Source organism: Symphalangus syndactylus, chromosome 5 (genome assembly GCF_028878055.3).
Source record: "Symphalangus syndactylus isolate Jambi chromosome 5, NHGRI_mSymSyn1-v2.1_pri, whole genome shotgun sequence".
NCBI classification, from domain to species: Eukaryota; Metazoa; Chordata; class Mammalia; order Primates; family Hylobatidae; genus Symphalangus; species Symphalangus syndactylus.
The window spans coordinates 7,145,041-7,165,391 of NC_072427.2; the positions used below are offsets into that span (position 1 = coordinate 7,145,041).

Consider the following 20,351-nt stretch of genomic DNA (forward strand, 5'->3'; position numbering starts at 1 on the left):
TGTTTTCTTCTTAAAGACGGAACTGAATTCTATTTCCAAACTGATCTTCATGATGGCAAAAAATACCCCCAGAAAAAGAAAGACAAGACTGAGGAGACTGTGGCTATTTTGGTCAGCTTCAGTTTCTTCATCTCCGTGGATTATCCGGTCTCCAGTCTCCTGAAGCCTTCCTTGAGTGACCTCACACAGAGCTCTCTAGCTGTCTCATCCATTTCTTACAAAGAATATCCAGTATACCAGATGTAGCAAGGCCACCGGGGCTTGTATTTGCTCCCTGATCCTTTCTTCCTGCTGTTCTCAAAGAATTCAGTTTTAGACCAGGGCAGAGCATTGCTTCAGGTAGCCTGCTTCTTTTATACTGGATAATCTTCATCATCATCATCCTCTTGCTTGTATGCTTTTCTAAAGTAAAGTAAAACCTATTCACAGGCCCATGTTCTGCCAGGGCTGTAAGCCTTGTGAGCCAGGATGGTGCCCAGAGCCTTGTGGAAGCTGCTTCCTATCCTGGGCTATCTGTAGCCCAAGACTTGGGAGTTGTGGTTACTTCAACTGCCATAAGGCAACCTTCTCAAAGTGCAGAGCAGACCCTCTTGCCTCTAAAGTTCTTTGACACCACATTCACAAATTCACAAAGGAAAGTTGCTCCTGACACAGAGGCAAGGCTTTGGAGTGACAAGAAACCTAGAGACAGAAGAAGCTACTCTGTAATAATTCAACTCAGCACTGAAGATTGTATACCAAAGAAGAGATGCCCACCTCCTTAACCACACCGGCCATTAGCATGGTGCATACAGAAAATGCCCTAGTAAATAACTGAGGGTGCCAAGGCAGAAGAGCAGCCTAGCTATGTGTATGTAGCGCTCAGTTCTCTACCCAACAACCATTTCTATCACCTTGCACCAGCCACTGCAAGTCAGGTCCTCTGTTGCTGCAAGCATTCAGCATGACACACAGCATCACTCCCCAGGACCCCAAACATTACAGTGGTCAGCTTCCTATGGGAATGGCTTCCCTCTATTCTCCGAACACCACTGCCATCTTGGCACATACTCAGCTTTTGTCACTGCTGAAAGAAAGGCAGGAATGAGTGGCCAATGACTAGGGGAATGAGGAGCCAGGGCTAAGGAGCTATAGTGAGGGAGGGAGAACAGGCAAGGCGAAGGGCACAGCAACCAGCTGCAGCAAACAAAAGTCATTCGACTTAAGGAGTTCGATTGTATGCAGGAGTCTAGGCAGACCTAGGGCTCTAGAACCAGATGGCATTCTGGTAATAGCACATCTGAGTATCAGACAAGAGAACAGGGCTGTGGATCAGACTCTGGCAGGCTCAATGTAGCCAGTAGTTGTATGAATGGTTTACAGCTGAGACAAAGAATATGTAATGGAATAACCAAGACAAGAGAAAAACAAGTTATTAGGAGCACACCTCCAAATTAAGGAATCAGGAGTTCTGCTGAAGTTGCAGGGGCCGGGCAATGGAAGAAGAGTTACTAGCACCAAGACAGACCTAGATAACAGGTCTCAGGCCTGGGCTTTTATAAGATTTCTGTTGATGCAGAAGCTACTGATGCAAGGTCAGGTGGAAACAAGTAATTGGGAGCACCTGGTTGGTGTACAGAGTGGGTAGGTGAGAGAAAGCACTAGCCTCCAGCAGGTAATCTTGCTAAGTGAATAGAGAAAGAGATTGGATGAGGCCAATGAGAGTGTCAATAGGAGTATCTTGAGCCCAAAATGGCAGAACCAAACTTTGACACTGGAAACGGCCACACAACAACTAAAAGATGCTCAACATGGTTCAGCCCTATTCCCAAATAAGGGCCCCCTGTAGAGAGACCATGTCTGAAATATGGAGACAGCATGTCAATGTGGCAAGAATGTAGGTTTAGAATCAGACAAGTCTGAAACTCAATTCTGTCTCTTACTAGCTGTGACTCTGGCAGGTACCTCCGTAAGCCTCAATTTCCTTATCTGTAAAATTAGGTTGCCAATAACTTTTACAATAATAGATTTTGTCATAAGGTTTTGTAATAACTAAATTAGTGAGCATATGTACAGCAATTAAACAGAGTACCAGGCCGAAGACTCAGTGCTCAATAAATGATAGCTATTATTCTTCTTACAAATAGTCATAGTAGTATACATAATACCATTATTGCACATGGAAACACTCCTTTTTACATATATTGTCTGTAATAACAACATTATGAATAGTAGTATAGGCGACCCCAGACTTAATAAGCTAATCTGTTTCTGGTAACATCTGAAAGTCAAACCACAGTAAGTTAAAGGCTGCTTATAACAAAATTTGCAATTTTACTCTGAACTCTGGTGTTATGTCAGTAAGTTGCATTTCATGCCACACAAATCAAACCATCACATCCTTTATCTCCCTCCCTCCTTCTCTCCTTGCCTTCCCTCATGTATTGCCAGCACTGACTGCAACATCCTGGCAATCACTTGGAAGGGAGTTGGCACTGGTATAGGTCACATTTCCACCTCCATTAGGAAGTGGTAAATACAAGTTTAGGTACTTACTACAAGGAGAGGGGGTGAATGTGAGGGGGGTAAAAAAAGATTTTTAGAGACAAGGTATTGGTATGTTGCCCAGGCTCGAGTGCAGTGGCTTTTCTCAAGCATCGTCATAGCTCACTGCATCCTTAAACTCCTGGGCGCAAGTGATCCTTCCACCTCAGCCTCCTGGGTAGCTGGGACTACAGGTATGTATCACCATGCCTGGCTCAAGAATAAAAATTTTTTAAGTCAGATATGGTAATCTACAAGTTGTATCTTCTCATTTGAGAATCATCTAATTTGTACAGTGCTTTGTAATTCTGATACATAAACTATCATATTCAACTTCAAAATAACTATAAAGGAAGCAGGATAAATATGATCTCTGGCTCACAGAAAATAAAATTTATGAAGCTCAGAGAGGTTCTGGTGACTTACTCCAGGTCACACACTGTGAAATGGTGGAATCAGGCTATAAGGTGGATCTCTAGATTTGTAATTTGGTGCTTGACCACCATAATCGGTCTATGACCTGTGTGGTTAGTGCAGCAGGTACATTTATTTTTAAAAATCTATTTATATTTGATATTTTTCTCACTTGAAAGAAGCTCTGATTTCTTAGAAATGTAGCCTGCTTCTGAAACAGCCTCATTTCATTTTGTTAATTTTATAAGTACAAAATTTAATTATATTTATGGAAAAATAATCTCCTTAAATTTGATTATTACTTCAATTGATTTTAATGTATCCAGTATTTTAAAGTTACCTTGAACATACTGAATTGAAAATAATATGTTCATTGTATCACGTTGGAAACTATTTCCTTTAGGGACTAGTAAATTATTCACTTTACTACCCTCAGAGATAAATTATAAAAATGCTTCTATGAGTAAAATCATATGATGCTTATTGTGACAGTTTAAGGTTCAAAGGGGCCTCATATTTTAATTTTTTTAAATGGCACTTTTGTTTCTTACAAGTTAACAAAATTATTCAGCTATCTATAATGTACTGTTTTATTCAAGGCCTATGTACTTTGACATATAATATGTCAAAATGGGTCAGCTACAGAACTCTACAGTGGATAATATGTTATTTTTTAGCCAGGCTGACATTTCTAGCTCAGCAATATCTAATATTGTCAGATAATCTAGTTATCTGGCAATATTAATTATTAGGATACCCAATATCAATTTTTCTAGGGAGAAGTCAACATATAAGCCAATACTTATACCAGTAGCTAGCTATCTTTTCATACTGTTCAATATCTTACATACACACACACACACACACACACACACACACACGCACTTTAATTCCTTTCTCTGAGGAAACCATCTCATATATTTTATCCCTAAACACAGTTTTAGCACAGATTTCTTTTTTAAAGTATAAAATCCCTCACTGAAATAAGTTCCATTTGTTAACTAGGAATGATGCTTTGTTCACTGCAAAAACAAACTTAGAGAAGCAATCGTCAAGATAAACAGAAGGAAGGAAACTAACTAATTGGTTCTAGTCAAAGAAACAAAGGCTTTCCATCTTATTCTTTGGCTGCTTTACTTTAAACACAATCACTTACCAAGTGGCAAAAATGCAAGACGGTTTCCAGCCATGGAGAGCTCATTGAGGCTGGGCAGCTGGCAGAGATGGCGCGGCACATACCATAGACGATTTCGGTCCACAGTGAGGTACTGCAGAGAAAGGCACATGTGAAGCCTCTCGGGTAAAGTTAGCAAACGATTGGTAGAAATGTCTAGTGTCTGCAGCTCCTTCAAATCGCCAACCTCTACAACCAAAATCAAAATTAGGATAAATTGCATCCTTATGAACTGAAATGAACAAAATGAATCAATATATAACACTTTAACCAAATGAAATCAGTAGCTGTGACTATTTCCATAAACATGAATGCTGAAGTGCAGGATTTTTGGTGAAAATGCAAATAATCCAACCTAGGTGAGTGTCTTTAAATTACCCTGCCAGAATTTCTTAAATGGAGAAAAGGGCTGGCTAGCATGGAGAAAAAAAGAGACACAAAGTGGTGAATCTGAACCAGAAGTCTGTCACTATGGCTTCTGCATCTTGATGAGTCAAGTTTGTTGCCAGGGTGAGAAAAGAACAATTACAGTCACTTCAAGGAACCTGGTTTTTGCCACTTGTGTGATTTTACCATCCATATAAGAAGAAAATAGGAGATTTATGAATAATAGCAATGAAGTAAGTGCAACTTTTTCATATGAGCTAAATAGATTTCTGGAGTAGAAATTAGAATGTCTTTTGGAAATTTTCACCATGGTAAAGATTATAACAATAAAATGAGATACAGTTAACTAACATTTTTAGATATTGTTTAGGCCTGTGGCACCTTGTAAAAAACCCAAAGTATACATACCCTATAAAGATTTACTTTGATTCCCAAATTAAATACTTCCATTTACTCCAAAATTCCCTCATCATTGATGTCTACAGTTGTCATCTCTTCCATGGTGAGTACAATTAGATCCTTTTCATACATCAAATCACCTAAGACTTGAGTGAAGATTAGGAAGGTCCTTACAAGGAACTTAGTCCTTCTCAGGGTAAATCACCATTTTAGGGGAAGGACATTTACTCTTTCCCAGGTCAGCACTCTGCAGGACAAGTCTATTTTCACATCATGGAGACTTAGACGTTGAAGACCACTGTGATACCATCTCTTCCCCTTCTCATCCTGTCGCTGTTCCCGAGTCATTCCTCCTAGGTTAAGGTTTCCCAGGTTCTACCACTTGACAGTACCCCTCCGTGCACATTCCAGTTTGTACAACACTTGGATTAGTATTAGCAATGTCTTCTCTACTGGGTAAGAGTCTTCTGCCGTCTTGGATGCTCAATTAAACAGATTAGTTTTTCTCTTGCTACAAACCAGGTGGTGGTAAACTATGGCTCACAGGCCAAATCTAGCCCATGGCTTGCTCTTGTCCTGCCTGCAAGCTGAAACTGTTTTTTTACATTTTTAAAGGATGGTAAACAACAATAAAAACAAAGAACATGTGACAGAGAACATATGTGGCCTACAACACCTAAAAATATTTTCTATCTGGCCATTCACAGAAAAGGTTTGCTGATCTTTGCTATAGACTTTTTATTAGTAGGAGCACTTAAAATAATTATTTTACTTTACAAAAGTAATACAAGTCCAAAATACCCTAACTTGTAGTTATTTTTCTAATATTTACAAATTTGTGCTAGGAAGTTCATACATTACTGCTCAATTTCCTCAATACTGAACAAAATATACATCTGCAGTGGAGCGGGCAGGTAGGATTCAGTACACAGCCTGTGACTCTGAAAGGGAGTTTTCTACTTGAACTTAACTGGTGCACAGGGGAGTCAATTTCACGCTTGGCTCCAATGGCACAATATTCCACCTTGCTAAGCCTATCTCGTTCACAAAACAAAAATGCTTCTGATTTTGGGTGTGTGGGGATAAAACATGAGGAAGAAACATCGTGTTTTATAAGTCATAAGAAAAAATACAAAGAAAAAAGAAAAAGAACTAAATTTAAAAATCAAAAAATGACTATGTGGGAGAGAAGAGTAACCAATCCCAGACACATCACAGCCCGTGTCAAGACGATGATGAGACAAGGCCTCTGCCATTGAGAAGCATATCACACACAACCGACAAAGTGCAAGAGGAGCTCAGAGAAGGTTATGTGAAGGCTTGGAGAAACTCTTCCAAAATTTACTGGAGATGGGAATTTTAATAAGGCACAGAGAAAACGCAGAAAGCATTCCCAGCAGGGGATAGGGGTGGGGTTAAAACCATGAGGAAAGGCATGGAAGTGAAAAAACTAAACACAGCTTGCACAATGGGCTCTTTGGGGACCAACAAATGACAGAGACACCAATGGGAGAAGAGCAGAAAATAAATTCAATACAGAGAGAGAGAGCTTGGTGGAGACAGGAATGATAATAAATATTGGGTGGAGGAGCCTGGACTTGCTATTGTGAGAATATGACATCTCCTGAAGATTCTTAAAGGATGAAAGGATGTTTTTTGGAAAGGCCAGACAGGCAAATATGCAGAAAGCAATGATATGGAAAGAGATCCTAGGCTGACAAAACAAGTAGGCATTTAACTAGAACAGAGGCAGAGCAATAGAATTTGAAGATAAATTCCAGAGGTACTTTTAACAAAAGCATGAGGTAGGCTTTATTGGATATGGAAAATAATAAAATAGGAAAAAGTCAAAGACAGGCACAAGCTTCTAGACTATTACACTCTAAGTGTGCTGATGCCAATGCTAAAAATTTATTTTTATAGAAAAACAATTAAAATGTCATCAATACCTCTGAATTGCATTATTTGCAAACCATCTACCTAAAGGTATTTGAAAAAAATCCATCAAAATTTACATGGCAGCAAGTAAAATGAATGATTTTGAACATATTTCAAAAATAAGTGTGCAAAAAAGTGTTTTTACATGGCTGCAAAAATTACTAAGGCTTGTACTTTTTTTGCGTTATTGTAAAATGGGGCAACAATGTGTGATTATGAATTTAAATTTTGATGAGAAATATTGAAGACTTAAGAAGCTTGATAAAGACCAAGTAGGATAAACACAAAGAGACCCACACCTATACACATCATAATCAAACTATAAAAGACAAAGATACATAAAAAATCTTGAAAGCATCAATAGAAAAATGACTCATCATGTTCAGAGGAAACAAGAAGATAAATAAAAATATATAGTTAAAAAAAGTCGGCACAGTAATTGAAATTGCACACTAAAAATATTTATCTAACATGAACAAAGGCAATAGAAGGAGAGGTACAGGGAAAAAATACAAGATATGTAGACTACACATGGCAAAATGGTTGATGTATTAATAAACACAATCATATCAATAATTACATTAGATGTGAACAGACTAAATAACCCAGTCAAATGGGAAGGCTGTCAACTGCATAGAAAACAATATGCTATCCATAAGAAATACACTTTAGATTCAAAGGCACAAATAGGTTGAAAAGTAAAAGGATGGGAAAAACACATACTATGCAAAAAGTAACATAAGAGAGAGCAGCTATATTCATATCAGAAAAAAATAGACAAGAAATGCTATAAAAGGCAAAGATGAATATTTCATAATAGTAAAATGGATAATACTTTAGAAAAATAAGTCAACTATAAATATATAGACATCTAACGAGAGCCCAACATTATATGAGGCAAAAAACTGACAGAACTGGAAGGAAAAGCAGACATTTCAACATGATAGATGGATATTTTAATACATTACTCTCAATAAAAATAAAACAACTAACCAGAAAACCACTAAGAATATAGAAAACTTAAAACTACACAATCAACCAAATGGGCTTGGGCCATAATCCTAAAAGACACACTCCTGACAACCATAATGCCAAATGTTGAAATCCTGAAAGATCCAAAATCCATAAAGTGTAAAATCTTGAATGAAAATCACAATCCTGAAAGATCAATATCCCAAAAGTATAATTCTGGAAAGAAAGAATTTTTAAAAATTCTTTTTTAAAAAAAGACATGTATTTATTTTATAAAGAGGGTTTATTTTAGAAACATAAAAACCTAACAATACTTGATAGGTCACTCTACACAATAAAATAAGCAATAAACATACATATCTTTGCAAGCATAAACACTCAGATATATTAATCATAGGTGCATGGGTATAATAGTTACAAGCAGAAAAACCATATTCATAAGGAAATATGTCAAAAAGCAAAATGCATAAATGCATGCCACTATGGTTGGCAACCGTGTGCAGCCAGCTTTATAACTGCAGTCAGCTGCATGAAATACCATGACGAACAACCTAAGTCTTCTGACGAGATCAATGAAAAACTATGATGGGTCAACCACTGAATATGCAGTTATCCATATCCAAAGAGCGAAGATCTCAAGAAATTTTATCTTTCACATATGCAGATGTACAAAATGGACATCTCTTCATTTACTGAGGAAGTTTCAACCTTTTCCACACATGCCCAATGCTTATACCCAAAATTAACATTGTAATAATGTACTTTTACAGACTCAAATTTATAAAAATGCACACAATAAATTAGAACTCTCGAAATTTTTACACAATTTATACCTCCAGTGTTGGAAATTATGCGAAGATGAAATGCTCAGCATAACAAACTGGCACTATGTGTGAAGGGGCAGAAGTACACCATTGAAAAATTTGGCAGGGGAGATTTCTTGTATTTTTTACCTGCATTTTCACTTCTATGATCTTCAAAACACTCTCTCCACTTATATTTGGAGGGTGGTTGTGGTCTACAAATTTTTGAAGGGTATGCTGTCTATTTGAAAGTCTGGTTATTGCTTGACCATTACAATTAAGTGATTTTCTGTATTCATAGCACCAATTATATTTTAAAATTTATCTTTTACCATTAAGTAGCATCATACACTTAATTTATCTCAGCGTCTTTGCAAGAGAACAATTTCACTGATCTCTTCCATTGTGTTAAAAGGAAAATGGTAAGAAGGAATGATACTTGGCTTCCCCAATACCAAATCTGTATTAGAGTTTTTCAGAGAGACAGAACCAATAAGATATGTATATAGATACATGAGGAGGGACTTATTAGGGGAATCGGTTCACGTATGAGAAGTCCCATGACAGACTGTCTGCAAGCTGGAACCCGGGGATATCTACAGTGTGGCTCAGTCCCAGTCTGAAGGTCTCAGAACTAAGGATGCCAATGATGCAACTCTCAGTCTGAGATCAAAAGCCTCAGGACCCAGCGGGCTGCTGGTGTAAATCCTGGAGCCCAAAGGATGTCAAACCTCGAATTTTAATGTCTAAGGCAGCAGGAGAAAAGGCTGTCCCTTCTCTGAGACAGAGACCAATTCGCCTTCAGTATTTGTTCTCTCTGGCCTACTAGATAGTGCCCACCAGTAATGAGGGCAGACTTTCCCTACCTAGTCCACTCAGACTCATGTGCTAGTCTCCTCTGGAAACTACCTCACAGACACACCCAAAATAATGCTTTATCAAGTTTCTAGGTATTTCTTAATTCAGTCAAGCTGACACCTAAAATTAAGGCCACGAGTCCACTCCTTGTCATGCTGGCACTCATGTGTCTCCTTAAACCATACCTACTTTCCAAATAAAGGCTATAACAAGGTAATAGTTCCACCTAACATGATGCAACTATCCTGGTAAAACCAAAATGTACTAAAACTCCTTCCCTAGAATTCGGCTTTCAGGATTTAAACATTCAGGATTTTGATCTTTCACAATTGTGACTTTTAGAATTTTATATGTTAGGAGTTCTGATCTTTAGGAAACTTGATCTTTCAACATTTGGGGTTCTCACATTCAGGATTGTATCTTTCAGGATTGTGATCAGCACTGCAACCAAACTGACCTAATTTGACATTTAAGAAGAACACTACAGCAGAATACACACATTCTTTTCAAGTGCACATGGTATATTCTCCAGGACAGACCACATGCTAGACTATTAAGTCTCACATTTAACAGAATTTAAATCATACAAAGTATGTTCTCTAACCAAAGGTAACTAAATTAGAAATCAACAACAGAAAGAAATCTAGGAAATCCTCATACTTGGAAATTAAACAATACACTTCTAAATAACCCATAATAATAAAATAAATCAGAAGGAAACTTTGAAAATATTTTTGCCAAATAGAAACAACCAACACAAGATATCAAAATTCATAGAATGTAGCCAAGGAAAAGATTCGTGGGAGATTTAAAGCTTCGAATGCCTATATTAGCAAAGAAAGTTCTCAAATCAATTTCCTAAGCTTCCACCTTTAGAAAAAAGAAAAAGTAAAAACTAAAATAAAAATAAGCAGAATAAAAATTATAGTAGATATCAATGAAATAGAAATCGGAAAAGCAACAGAAAAAAATGTCAATGAAAACAAAAGTGAGTTCTTTAAAAAGATAACAAAATTGACAAACCTTTAGCTAGACTAACCAAAGCAAATAAATACATACACAGAAAAAGAAAACTGACTTGAATTAGAAAAACTAGGAACAAAAGATGAAATATCACTATTAACTTTACAGAAATTAAAATGATTAAAAGGACATACTATAATATGAACAAATTAATTTCAACCAATTAGCAATTTAAATAAACATATTTCTAAAAAGATACAAATTACCAAATTCAAGAAGTCATTAAAAATCTAAATAGCTGTATCACAAGTTAAAAAATTGAATTAGTAGCCTGGCACAGTGGCTCACGCCTGTAATCCCAGCATTTTGGGAGGCCAAGGTGGGTGGATCACTTGAGGTCAGGTGATTGAGACCAGCCTGGCCAACATGGTGAAATCTCATCTCTACTAAAAATACAAAAACTAGTTGGGCGTGGTGGTGCACGCCTGTAATCCCAGCTACTCGGGAGGCTAAGGCAGGAGAATTGCTTCAACCCAGGGGGTGGAGGTTGCCATGAGCCAAGATCGTGCCACTGCACTCCAGCCTAGGTGACAGAGCAAGACTCTGTCTCAAAAAACAAACAAACAAACAAACAAACAAAAAAATTGAATTCATAATTTTAAATCTTTAAATCCTCCCATAAGAAAAGACCAGGTCCAGATGGCTTTTCTATTCTATCAAATATTTCAATTCTATTATATATTTAAGGAAGAAATAATATCAATTGTTCACAAACTGTCTCAGAAAATAGGAGGAAAAACTTTCCAACTCATTCTATGAACATTACCTGGATACTAAAACCATACAAAAACATCATAAGAAATCTACAGACCGATATCCCTCATGAACATAAGTGTAAAAGTCCTTAACAAAATATTAGCAAATGAAAGCTAGCAACACTTAAAATCATTATTTATCATGAACAAGTGGGTCTGAGATGTTTCTGAGTGTACATTTTTTTAAAAGGTGGGAAAGAGAATCTACAAAAGCAGTAAAAAAAAAAAAAATACAGGCATCATGAAACAGAAATTGTGAGAAATTACTGGATGATAGAAAAGAACAGAAATTAAATTAAATACAGGAATACCACAAAAAAGTCAGCAGCATCAATAAAGTGGTCAAAGCCTCTGCTAGCCACCATCCACGCAAGCTAACTCAGTAGCCTGGTTCTTTCCACAAAGTTGAATAGTAACTTAGCTGTTTATTTGGCTCTTGCTTGCTTTGCCCCAGGACATGACCTTTTAAAGGGCAGGGACTGTCTTGCCCATCTTTGCAGTAACATGCCTTAGCTCTGTGCCTGGAACACAGGAGGCACCATTATCTCTTTGCTGAAAGAATAAACTAGAATGTGATTAGCATACTGTAAAATAGTATCTGGACCCTAATAGGGGTCTGAAGATAATTTTCCAGGTAAGAAAAGTATACCTTTTAAAACCTTTCAATCATTTTTTTTTTATTTTTAAAAAAGCAAAGAACATACCCTTGTTTTATTGATATTTTATGAACTGGGTAATGACCAAATCTGGGAACACCACTGTAACTTACATCCTCTACAGAATAGAGACAAATACAGAACAAAGGTAGGTGAGGGCCCCATGAGAGGCCACACTCCAAAATCCATACCGAATCTGTTCGCCCCTCCACCTCCACTGTTGACACCAGGCTCAGCCTATTACCATCTCTTGACTGAACTCAACCAACAAGCCTCCCCATTGGTCTTCTTCTATTCTCGCCCCTTCAATCTATTTTCTACACAGAAGCCAAAGTGATATTACAATATACGTCAGATCGTGGTCCTTCCCTGCCCCAAACTCTGCCCTGGCTTTCTGCTGCATATCAATAAAATCTCTAACACCATCTTACTAGTAACATGGTCTCCAGATCAGCCCTGGCCCACCTCTCTTCCCCATAAGTGGGTCTGATGCTAGAAATGTAAGGTTGGTTCAGCACCTGAAAAATCAACGTAATATACATGTTCATGGAAATAAGAATAAAGCATTTCACAAAATCTAAAATCTACTCATGATAACTACTCTCAACAAACTAGGAACAAAAGGCAACTCCTTTAACCAATAAGGGGCATCTACAAAACACCTCGAGCTGAGAACATATGGAACACTACGTTAATGGTGACAGGCTGAGTGCTTTCCCCTTAAATCCCCCATGTGCCTACAAGGCAAGGAGGCTGAGTGTTTCCATTGCTACCCAACAATATATTGGAGATTCTAGCAAAGGCTGGAAGGCAAAAACTGAACAAACAAAAAGCATCAAGAATGGAAGAGAAGAAGTAAAACTTTATTTACAGATAAAATGATCCTTAGTAGAAAATACTAATTAAAGGATCCACAAAAACTGTTAGAACTAAGTTTTAAAGGGTTGCTAGATACAAGATCAATATTAGAAAATCAACTGCATTTCTATATATCAGGAAAAAACAATTCCAAAGTTAAATTAAGAAAATAATTCCATTCACAACAGCACCAAAAAAATTATATACTTGGTAATAAACTGAATAAAAGTAGTACAAAACTTATATGCTGCAAACTGCAAAATACTGCTGAGAGAAATTAAAGAAGATCTAAATAAACAGAAAGATATTTCATGTTTATAGATTTGAAGACAACACTGGTGAGATGGCATGCTGCCCAAACTGATCTGCAGATTCAACACAATCCCCATCAAAATCCCAGGAGGCTTTTTTTGGTAGAAATTGACAGGCTGATTTTAAATATTTATTGCTATGTCACGCTGAAATTAATGTTGTATTACTGACATAGAGTTACAACGCATTCTTTTTGGAATCCTGGTAGAATCCTACTCTTTTCACACCACTCCCGATCCTTTCTACCCCTTCCCTGGGAGCAAACATAAGTCTGTACACCTTATTTCCTTAGTGTCTCTAACTATACAGTTGTTTGCATTGTTTACTTTTGTGCTAAATACACAATACCGTGAAACTTTTCAGCTACTTATAGAGTATCCTGAAAATGATTTTATTATTGCCACATAGTAATTACTTAGATTAGGCACAAAAATAACATTATGGTGTCAATTTCAAAAGAAAAACACAGTAAGTCCCCTTTAAATCATAGTTCTGTGCTGATGCACAATGACCTAACCTAAAATTTAAATGGGAATGGGAAGGAAGCCACCCACTCCACACCAAGCTAGTGACCACAGAGAGTCAATAACTGACTTGCTATTTTTAAGCACTTGCTTTTTCCGGTACCACTAAAAATAGCTCTAAGTTGAGCTCCAGAGCACACTGGGTTGAGAAGATACAGAAATCCCCCTTTATCCGCGGTTTAGCTTTCTGAAGTTTCAGTTACCCACAGTCAATTGCAGTCTGAAAATATTAAATGGAAAATTCCAAAAATTAACCATTCGTTAAGTTTTAAATTTCATGCCATTTTGAGTAGCATGATGAAATCTCATTATATGAATCATCCCTTAGTCCAGTGTATCCACACTGTCTACCCTCCTCGCCCATTAGTCACTTAGTCATTTAGGTTATTAGATCAAGAAAATGTTGTGTATATAAGGTTGAGTGCTATTTGAGGTTTTAGGCACCCACTTGGGGTCTTGGAACATACTCCCACAGATAATAGGGGACTACTGTACAAATAAATAAAAGACAACATTTCAATACCAAATATCATTTGGTGTACAGTAAGTCTTCCTTTTTATATCCATTTTCTTTCTCTTGACTGAGCTGTGGAATGTTCTGGTATGTACAAATAGGTTCAAACCATAATCCTGTTACTTACTGGCTATGCAACTTTGGGTTATTTACTCAACTATTTAGATCATCGAATCGCTGTTAAAGAAGAGAGAGTAACACCAACTCAGGAGGTTAATAGTGATGAAAATATCCCATGTAATTCAATAATACATAACAGAAAAGTTAGTATTTATTTCTAATTTTCAGTTCATACTACAAAATATTCTAAATGCAAACACAATATAAATATTTCTGTAATTGATGTAGTTTTTTATTATGAAAATAACTGCAAACACAAACATGTTTCTTAACTCTAACATAGAGAAAAGGGCTCTTTATTGGGAGATAGATGACTTTCAGAAACTGTGAAGCACTATCTTCCTTGGACAATTAAAAAAATTAAAAGCAATTCAGATTCACTTGAAATATTAGTCCATTTTTAAGGCTAAGAACAGCATTCAGGATGTCCCACACACTTAACTGCAATTATCAAACAATGCAACCTCTTAGACATTCCTTGTAACAATTGGGATGGAATCCTAGATATAGTCTAAAATTGTTTTTTAAAAAGCAGAATTCGTATCTTCCTAAGAAGGAGTTTAACCTGCTTCTTTGATATGAGGATTAAAATCTTTTAACACCAATTATTGTACTTATATTTTTAAATCCAGACTGGTCACTGCAAATAAGCCGCCTATCTAGAAATGGACCTGGTCTCTACACGTGGGGTGAATCATGCTCACAGACCAGGGAGCCAAAATCAAATTGTGGTAAATTATGCTTAATAATACAAATAAACTTTGATACTTCCGTTCTGAGATGTTTCTGAGTGTACATTATTTTAAAAGGTGGGAAAGAGAATCTACAAAAGCAGTAAAAAAAAATACTGGCAGGTATCATGGACCAGAAATTGTGAGAAATTACTGGATGATAGAAAAGAACAGAAATTAAATTAAATACAGAAACACCACAAAAAAAGTCAGCAGCATCAATAAAGTGGTCAAAGCCTCTGCTAGCCACCATCCACGCAAGCTAACTCAATAGCCTGGTTCTTTCCACAAAGTTGAATAGTAACTTAGCTGTTTATTTGGCTCTTGCTTGCTTTGCCCCAGGACATGACCTTTTAAAGGGCAGGGACTGTCTTGCCCATCTTTGCAGTAACATGCCTTAGCTCTGTGCCTGGAACACAGGAGGCACCATTATCTCTTTGCTGAAAGAATAAACTAGAATGTGATTAGCATACTGTAAAATAGTATCTGGACCCTAATAGGGGTCTGAAGATAATTTTCCAGGTAAGAAAAGAATACCTTTTAAAACCTTTTAATCATTTATTTTATTTTTAAAAAAGCAAAGAACATACCCTTATTTTATTGATATTTTATGAACTGGGTAATGACCAAATCTGGGAACACCACTGTAACTTACATCCTCTACAGAATAGAGACAAATACAGAACAAAGGTAGGTGAGGGCCCCATGAGAGGCCACACTCCAAAATCCATACCGAATCTGTTCGCCCCTCCACCTCCACTGTTGACACCAGGCTCAGCCTATTACCATCTCTTGACTGAACTCAACCAACAAGCCTCCCCATTGGTCTTCTTCTATTCTCGCCCCCTTCGATCTATTTTCTACACAGAAGCCAAAGTGATATTACAATATACGTCAGATCGTGGTCCTTCCCTGCCCCAAACTCTGCCCTGGCTTTCTGCTGCATATCAATAAAATCTCTAACATCATCTTACTAGTAACATGGTCTCCAGATCAGCCCTGGCCCACCTCTCTTCCCCACCTCGCTACAATCTAATTACCTTGTCCTTCCTTCTGTCTGGCCCAATGAAGTGTCAAGTTATTTCTTCCCTCGGAGCCTTTGAATCTGTTATTCCTCGGTCAGGAATGCTCTTTCCCAACCCTCCAAACTGTAGACTCTTTCTTGTCTTTCAGAATGTTACCACATTTTCACAAAGGCCTTCCCTGACTTCAAGCAGATTCCCTATTTCTCAATTGTAGCATCCTATTTATTCCCTCCCTGCATCTACTTATTTAATTACTTATTCATTTATTTACATGTCAAACCACAGTGTGTACCTCCCACTAGAAAATAAATTTCATAAGAACAGGGGCTTTGACTTTATTTGCCTATATTCCTAGCACCTAGCAGAGTCTAGCACATGGTAGGTGCACAGTAAATATTTTTTGACTTAATGTATTCCTTAAACTACCTCACTTGTAAAGTGGCCGCAGACCAGACTTGCAGCTGCACACAAACCTCACACTTACGATTCAGATTTGTTGCTTAGCAAAATTACAACAGTTGTGGACTTTTAAGGAAACTCACAAATCCTTAGAGGAAAAAAAAGTGAAATCCAAGACTGCTAGAGGTTTGTTGCACATTTAACATAATTTAAGTTTTCCTTAATGTCTTATAATTATCTCTGTGAATGCAAGTGATGGGAGTATTCTATAAGACATTACTGACAGAAGACCAGCTGCCCACAAGCTAAATAGCCCCAGTCTGTTATGCATTTTCAAATTTGTGTGTGTGATCTGCTATATAGCTGACACAGTTTTACAGAAATAAATGTAATGTGCATAACTTAGAGTTGACTATACAATAACATAACTAAATTTTCAGCAGGCATGTCAGAAGTCATGTAAGCAAATAAATATTGCCCTTCAAGATCATAAGCCAGCAAAACCAATCCAATGATATGTGTTCATTCATATTTTTGAAATTTGTTTTGGAATTCCCTTAAGGTCTTGATATAGAATTTTTTCATGGATTCTAGGGATCAAATCTACCCCCAAAACGATAAGGATATGATACCATCAATTATATTGAGAAGAACATGCCTCAAACTCTGAAGGCAAGTCCAAAAGAAAACATTTTTTTCATATTTAAACAAGATTGGCATCTTCTGAATAACATACTCAATGACAGCTCAGAGGCATTCTTGTAACAATGATGTTCTTTTGCTTTTGGAACTATTTAGAAACTCGATTAGATCTTATTTAAACTTAAAAACCATGAAGTCTTTTTGGAATAAATGTATTTTCAAGATTAACTAATCTGAAGGAATTAACAATGATCTGACTTTATAAATTTGGAATCTGGGTGTATTTGTTTAACCATTACATCATTTTCACATTTGGGAAGGTACAACCAGATCCGCCCAGTTTGGCAAAACCAAATCTATGCCTTACCTGGTCTATTTGATGGGCCAGAAATAGTTTGATTTTGGTTCACGTCATGATCCAGTAAGTCTGAAGGTGTGACTGCTTGTAGGGCTCAAACAGCACCAGCGTATTTTTCCACGTTCTTATTACACTCCATTATAGCTGCATGCTTACTAGTATGTGTTCCCTCCTATAATTCCAAGTGCATAACATGTTTCAAAGGCACCAGGAGTTAATCAGGTGTTGGGAAACTTGCTTCGGAACCTATCCAGCAATTATTTTGGCTCTAAAGAGTAATAGTCTACAAATTTAAACATGAACTCATGTTTATTTTTTTATAACCCTTAGTAACACATTACTTAGGGTCTGCTAGTATAGGACACAACTGTCCATATTATAAGAGGCTTACTATATATTCATAACTTTTGAATGTGTGGCAGGTTATATTTAGTAACAAATGACCATAACTTAAAGTTAACAATACCAGGAAGCACATGGAGAAAATCAATTATGCATTTGTCTAATATAAGCAATACACAAGAAGAACTTAAAGTTAAAAAAATTATATTAGCAATTAAGAAGACCTCTTAACAGAATATCTATTATATTTATAAAAGATAATTAAATATTATTTTGGAGCTTTAAAATAAAATGCTCCTGGCTGGGCACGGTGGCTCATGCCTGTAATCCCAGCACTTCGGGAAGATGAGGCGGGCGGATCACCTGAGGTCAGGAGTTGAAAACCAGCCTGGCTAACAAGGTGAAATCCCGTCTCTACTAAAAAGTAAAAAAAAAAATTAGCTGGGCATGGTGGCGGGCACCTGTAGTCCCAGCTACTTGGGAGGCTGAGGCAGAGAATAGCTTGAACCCAGGAGGCAGAGGTTACAGTGAGCTGAGATTGCACCACTGCACCCCAGTCTGGTTCTGTCTCAAATAAAATAAAAAATAAATAAAATAAAATAAAACGTTCCCAAACATATGACATCTGAGAAACATAAGAAAAATGAATTTGATTTAAATATTTATGTCTAGGTGTCAAGCTTGCCAATTAATTCCCAGTAGAAATTTTTAAATGTTAAAGACCGTACTTTAAAAAAAAAATCACACTGTTTTGACATTTTACCTCGTGCTTTGTGTGTGACTAAATTATGCACTAGAATTTCATTCGGTATTCTTCCAAATAAGTTATTTCCCAGGTGTTCGCTGGGTATCTAACCAACTAGTCATTAAAGTATTCTTGCTAAGTGACAATTATAATATAACTAACTGCTAGAGAGAAATGGCATTTATCTCTTTTTCAGATATATTGTCTTTGATTTTTAAAAGCATTTATTCTAAAAGTTAGCATCTTTGTTATCATTTTGTGTCTGTACATGGATTTCTATTTGGAAAAATCCTTTATCTTCCTCATTCTTCAAGATTCATGGAGATCACATACGCAGATTTTCATTTTATGTTTTATTTTAGCGATGGTCAATTTTACAGACTTCTTCTAGGTAGGCTTTTTTCTCTTAACTGAGTTAGCACAATGGGGTTTTTAGGCTTTGACCTGAATGAGGCCACTAGGTGTCTATTGTTGGCATAAAACTATTATAATCATTGCCTCAAGAAATATCACAGCATCATAGTCCAGAATAAAAATTTATTTTTTAACTTTACTACTTTGCACAGAATAAGTAAAAGTAATCTCTATTTTACTTGCTGGAAAGAATGATATAATAATGATGACTGCTTTCATCTCACTTTCTAAATTCAAAACAGGAAGAAATTTTAAAGGAAAACATTTTAGTGTATATACATTTCAGATTACCAAATCGATCCATTCCAGTTTATTTCTTTGAAATTCCCATAAAAAATTACCATGAAAAATAGAAAGTGGTTGATGACCTCCACTGACAGAACACTTGGAAACCACTGGAAAAACACATGCACAAAATTATCTAGTTTAAAAAAAACACCTCTCAATTAAAATAAGTCCATATTAAATACAATATATAATTTTGATTTCTAAATAATATATAGCCTTTGTAAGAAACAATAAGAAACTCACATCACAATTTACATGAAAAACACTGCATTAGAGATTTCTGAATATGCATGTATTGGTTATTAATCTTAATACAAAAGCTAAGTCTCTAAATTTACTGCCTGCTCTTGTTTAGAGTTCTCAGATAACCACCTACAGAGTGAAAAAAAAGACTCAAAAATGATTAATATCAAGGGTAGAAATGAAATGTGGCACAGAAAGATGTTATCTTTTCATTTCAAAATTTCCTATGCTGTTTAAACTTTTATTTCTATTGCTATGAACTACTTCTATAATAAAAATTAATTATTTAATGGTGCCTCCTCACACACTTTGGGATTCCTTAGAACAAGAAACACAACAATTCTAAGCACCTGCTACATTTTTATTTATTAGTTGTATTCACTTTAGCTAAGAATTATCACACTGAAATCTGAGATTAAAATTCTAAAAATTTGAGTTTCCTAATGATATTCTGGTTCACTGCAACAGAAAACAAAAATTTAATAAATGTGTATATATAATGCTTTTGTGCAAATCTATATTGCTGAGGGTCTCACAAGTTCTGTCATTATAAAATTTTTTTAAATCTCAAATTTCATACAGTTTGTCAATTACAAGTATTATAGAAAACTGTATGATGCTTCTAATGAGAACACATAAAAACATATTTCTTCAGATTTCTATTTATTCCCAATCTTTGCAAAAATACTACAAAGAGGACTACTGCTTTGCTGCAAGGCAGTCAGTACATACCAGAATTCAAAATCTTTTATTGTGTTCTACAAATCTTTTGTTGTGCACTGCATCAACAAAGCTTTTAAATGCTCCTCAGTAATAGGAAGTAACAAAATAGTGGAAAAGAACAATAAAACTTGTATGTTTATAGAGAATAGCAAACAGTTCAATGTTGCAGAGATGACATGTGTTTTATAAGTCATATTTTTTTCAGAAATGC

At 36.3% G+C, this 20,351-nt stretch overlaps 1 protein-coding gene across 9 annotated transcripts in view; it reads right to left on the reverse strand.

Moving 5' to 3' along the window:
• LRRC28 (leucine rich repeat containing 28) overlaps window positions 1-20,351 on the reverse strand; it is a 139,694-nt gene that overhangs the window by 52,027 nt on the left and 67,316 nt on the right. For 7 of the 9 annotated variants that reach the window (XR_008657567.2, XR_008657565.2, XR_008657566.2 and 4 more), the window contains exon 6: window positions 4,094-4,300. The exons of the other annotated variants lie outside the window; for them this stretch is intronic. Coding sequence is in view for 4 of the 7 variants with exons in the window: in XM_063640071.1 (XP_063496141.1) it covers window positions 4,094-4,300 (207 nt within the window). In the remaining 3 variants the exon portion in view is untranslated. The remainder of the gene's footprint in view (window positions 1-4,093; window positions 4,301-20,351) is intronic. 9 annotated transcript variants of the gene reach the window in all.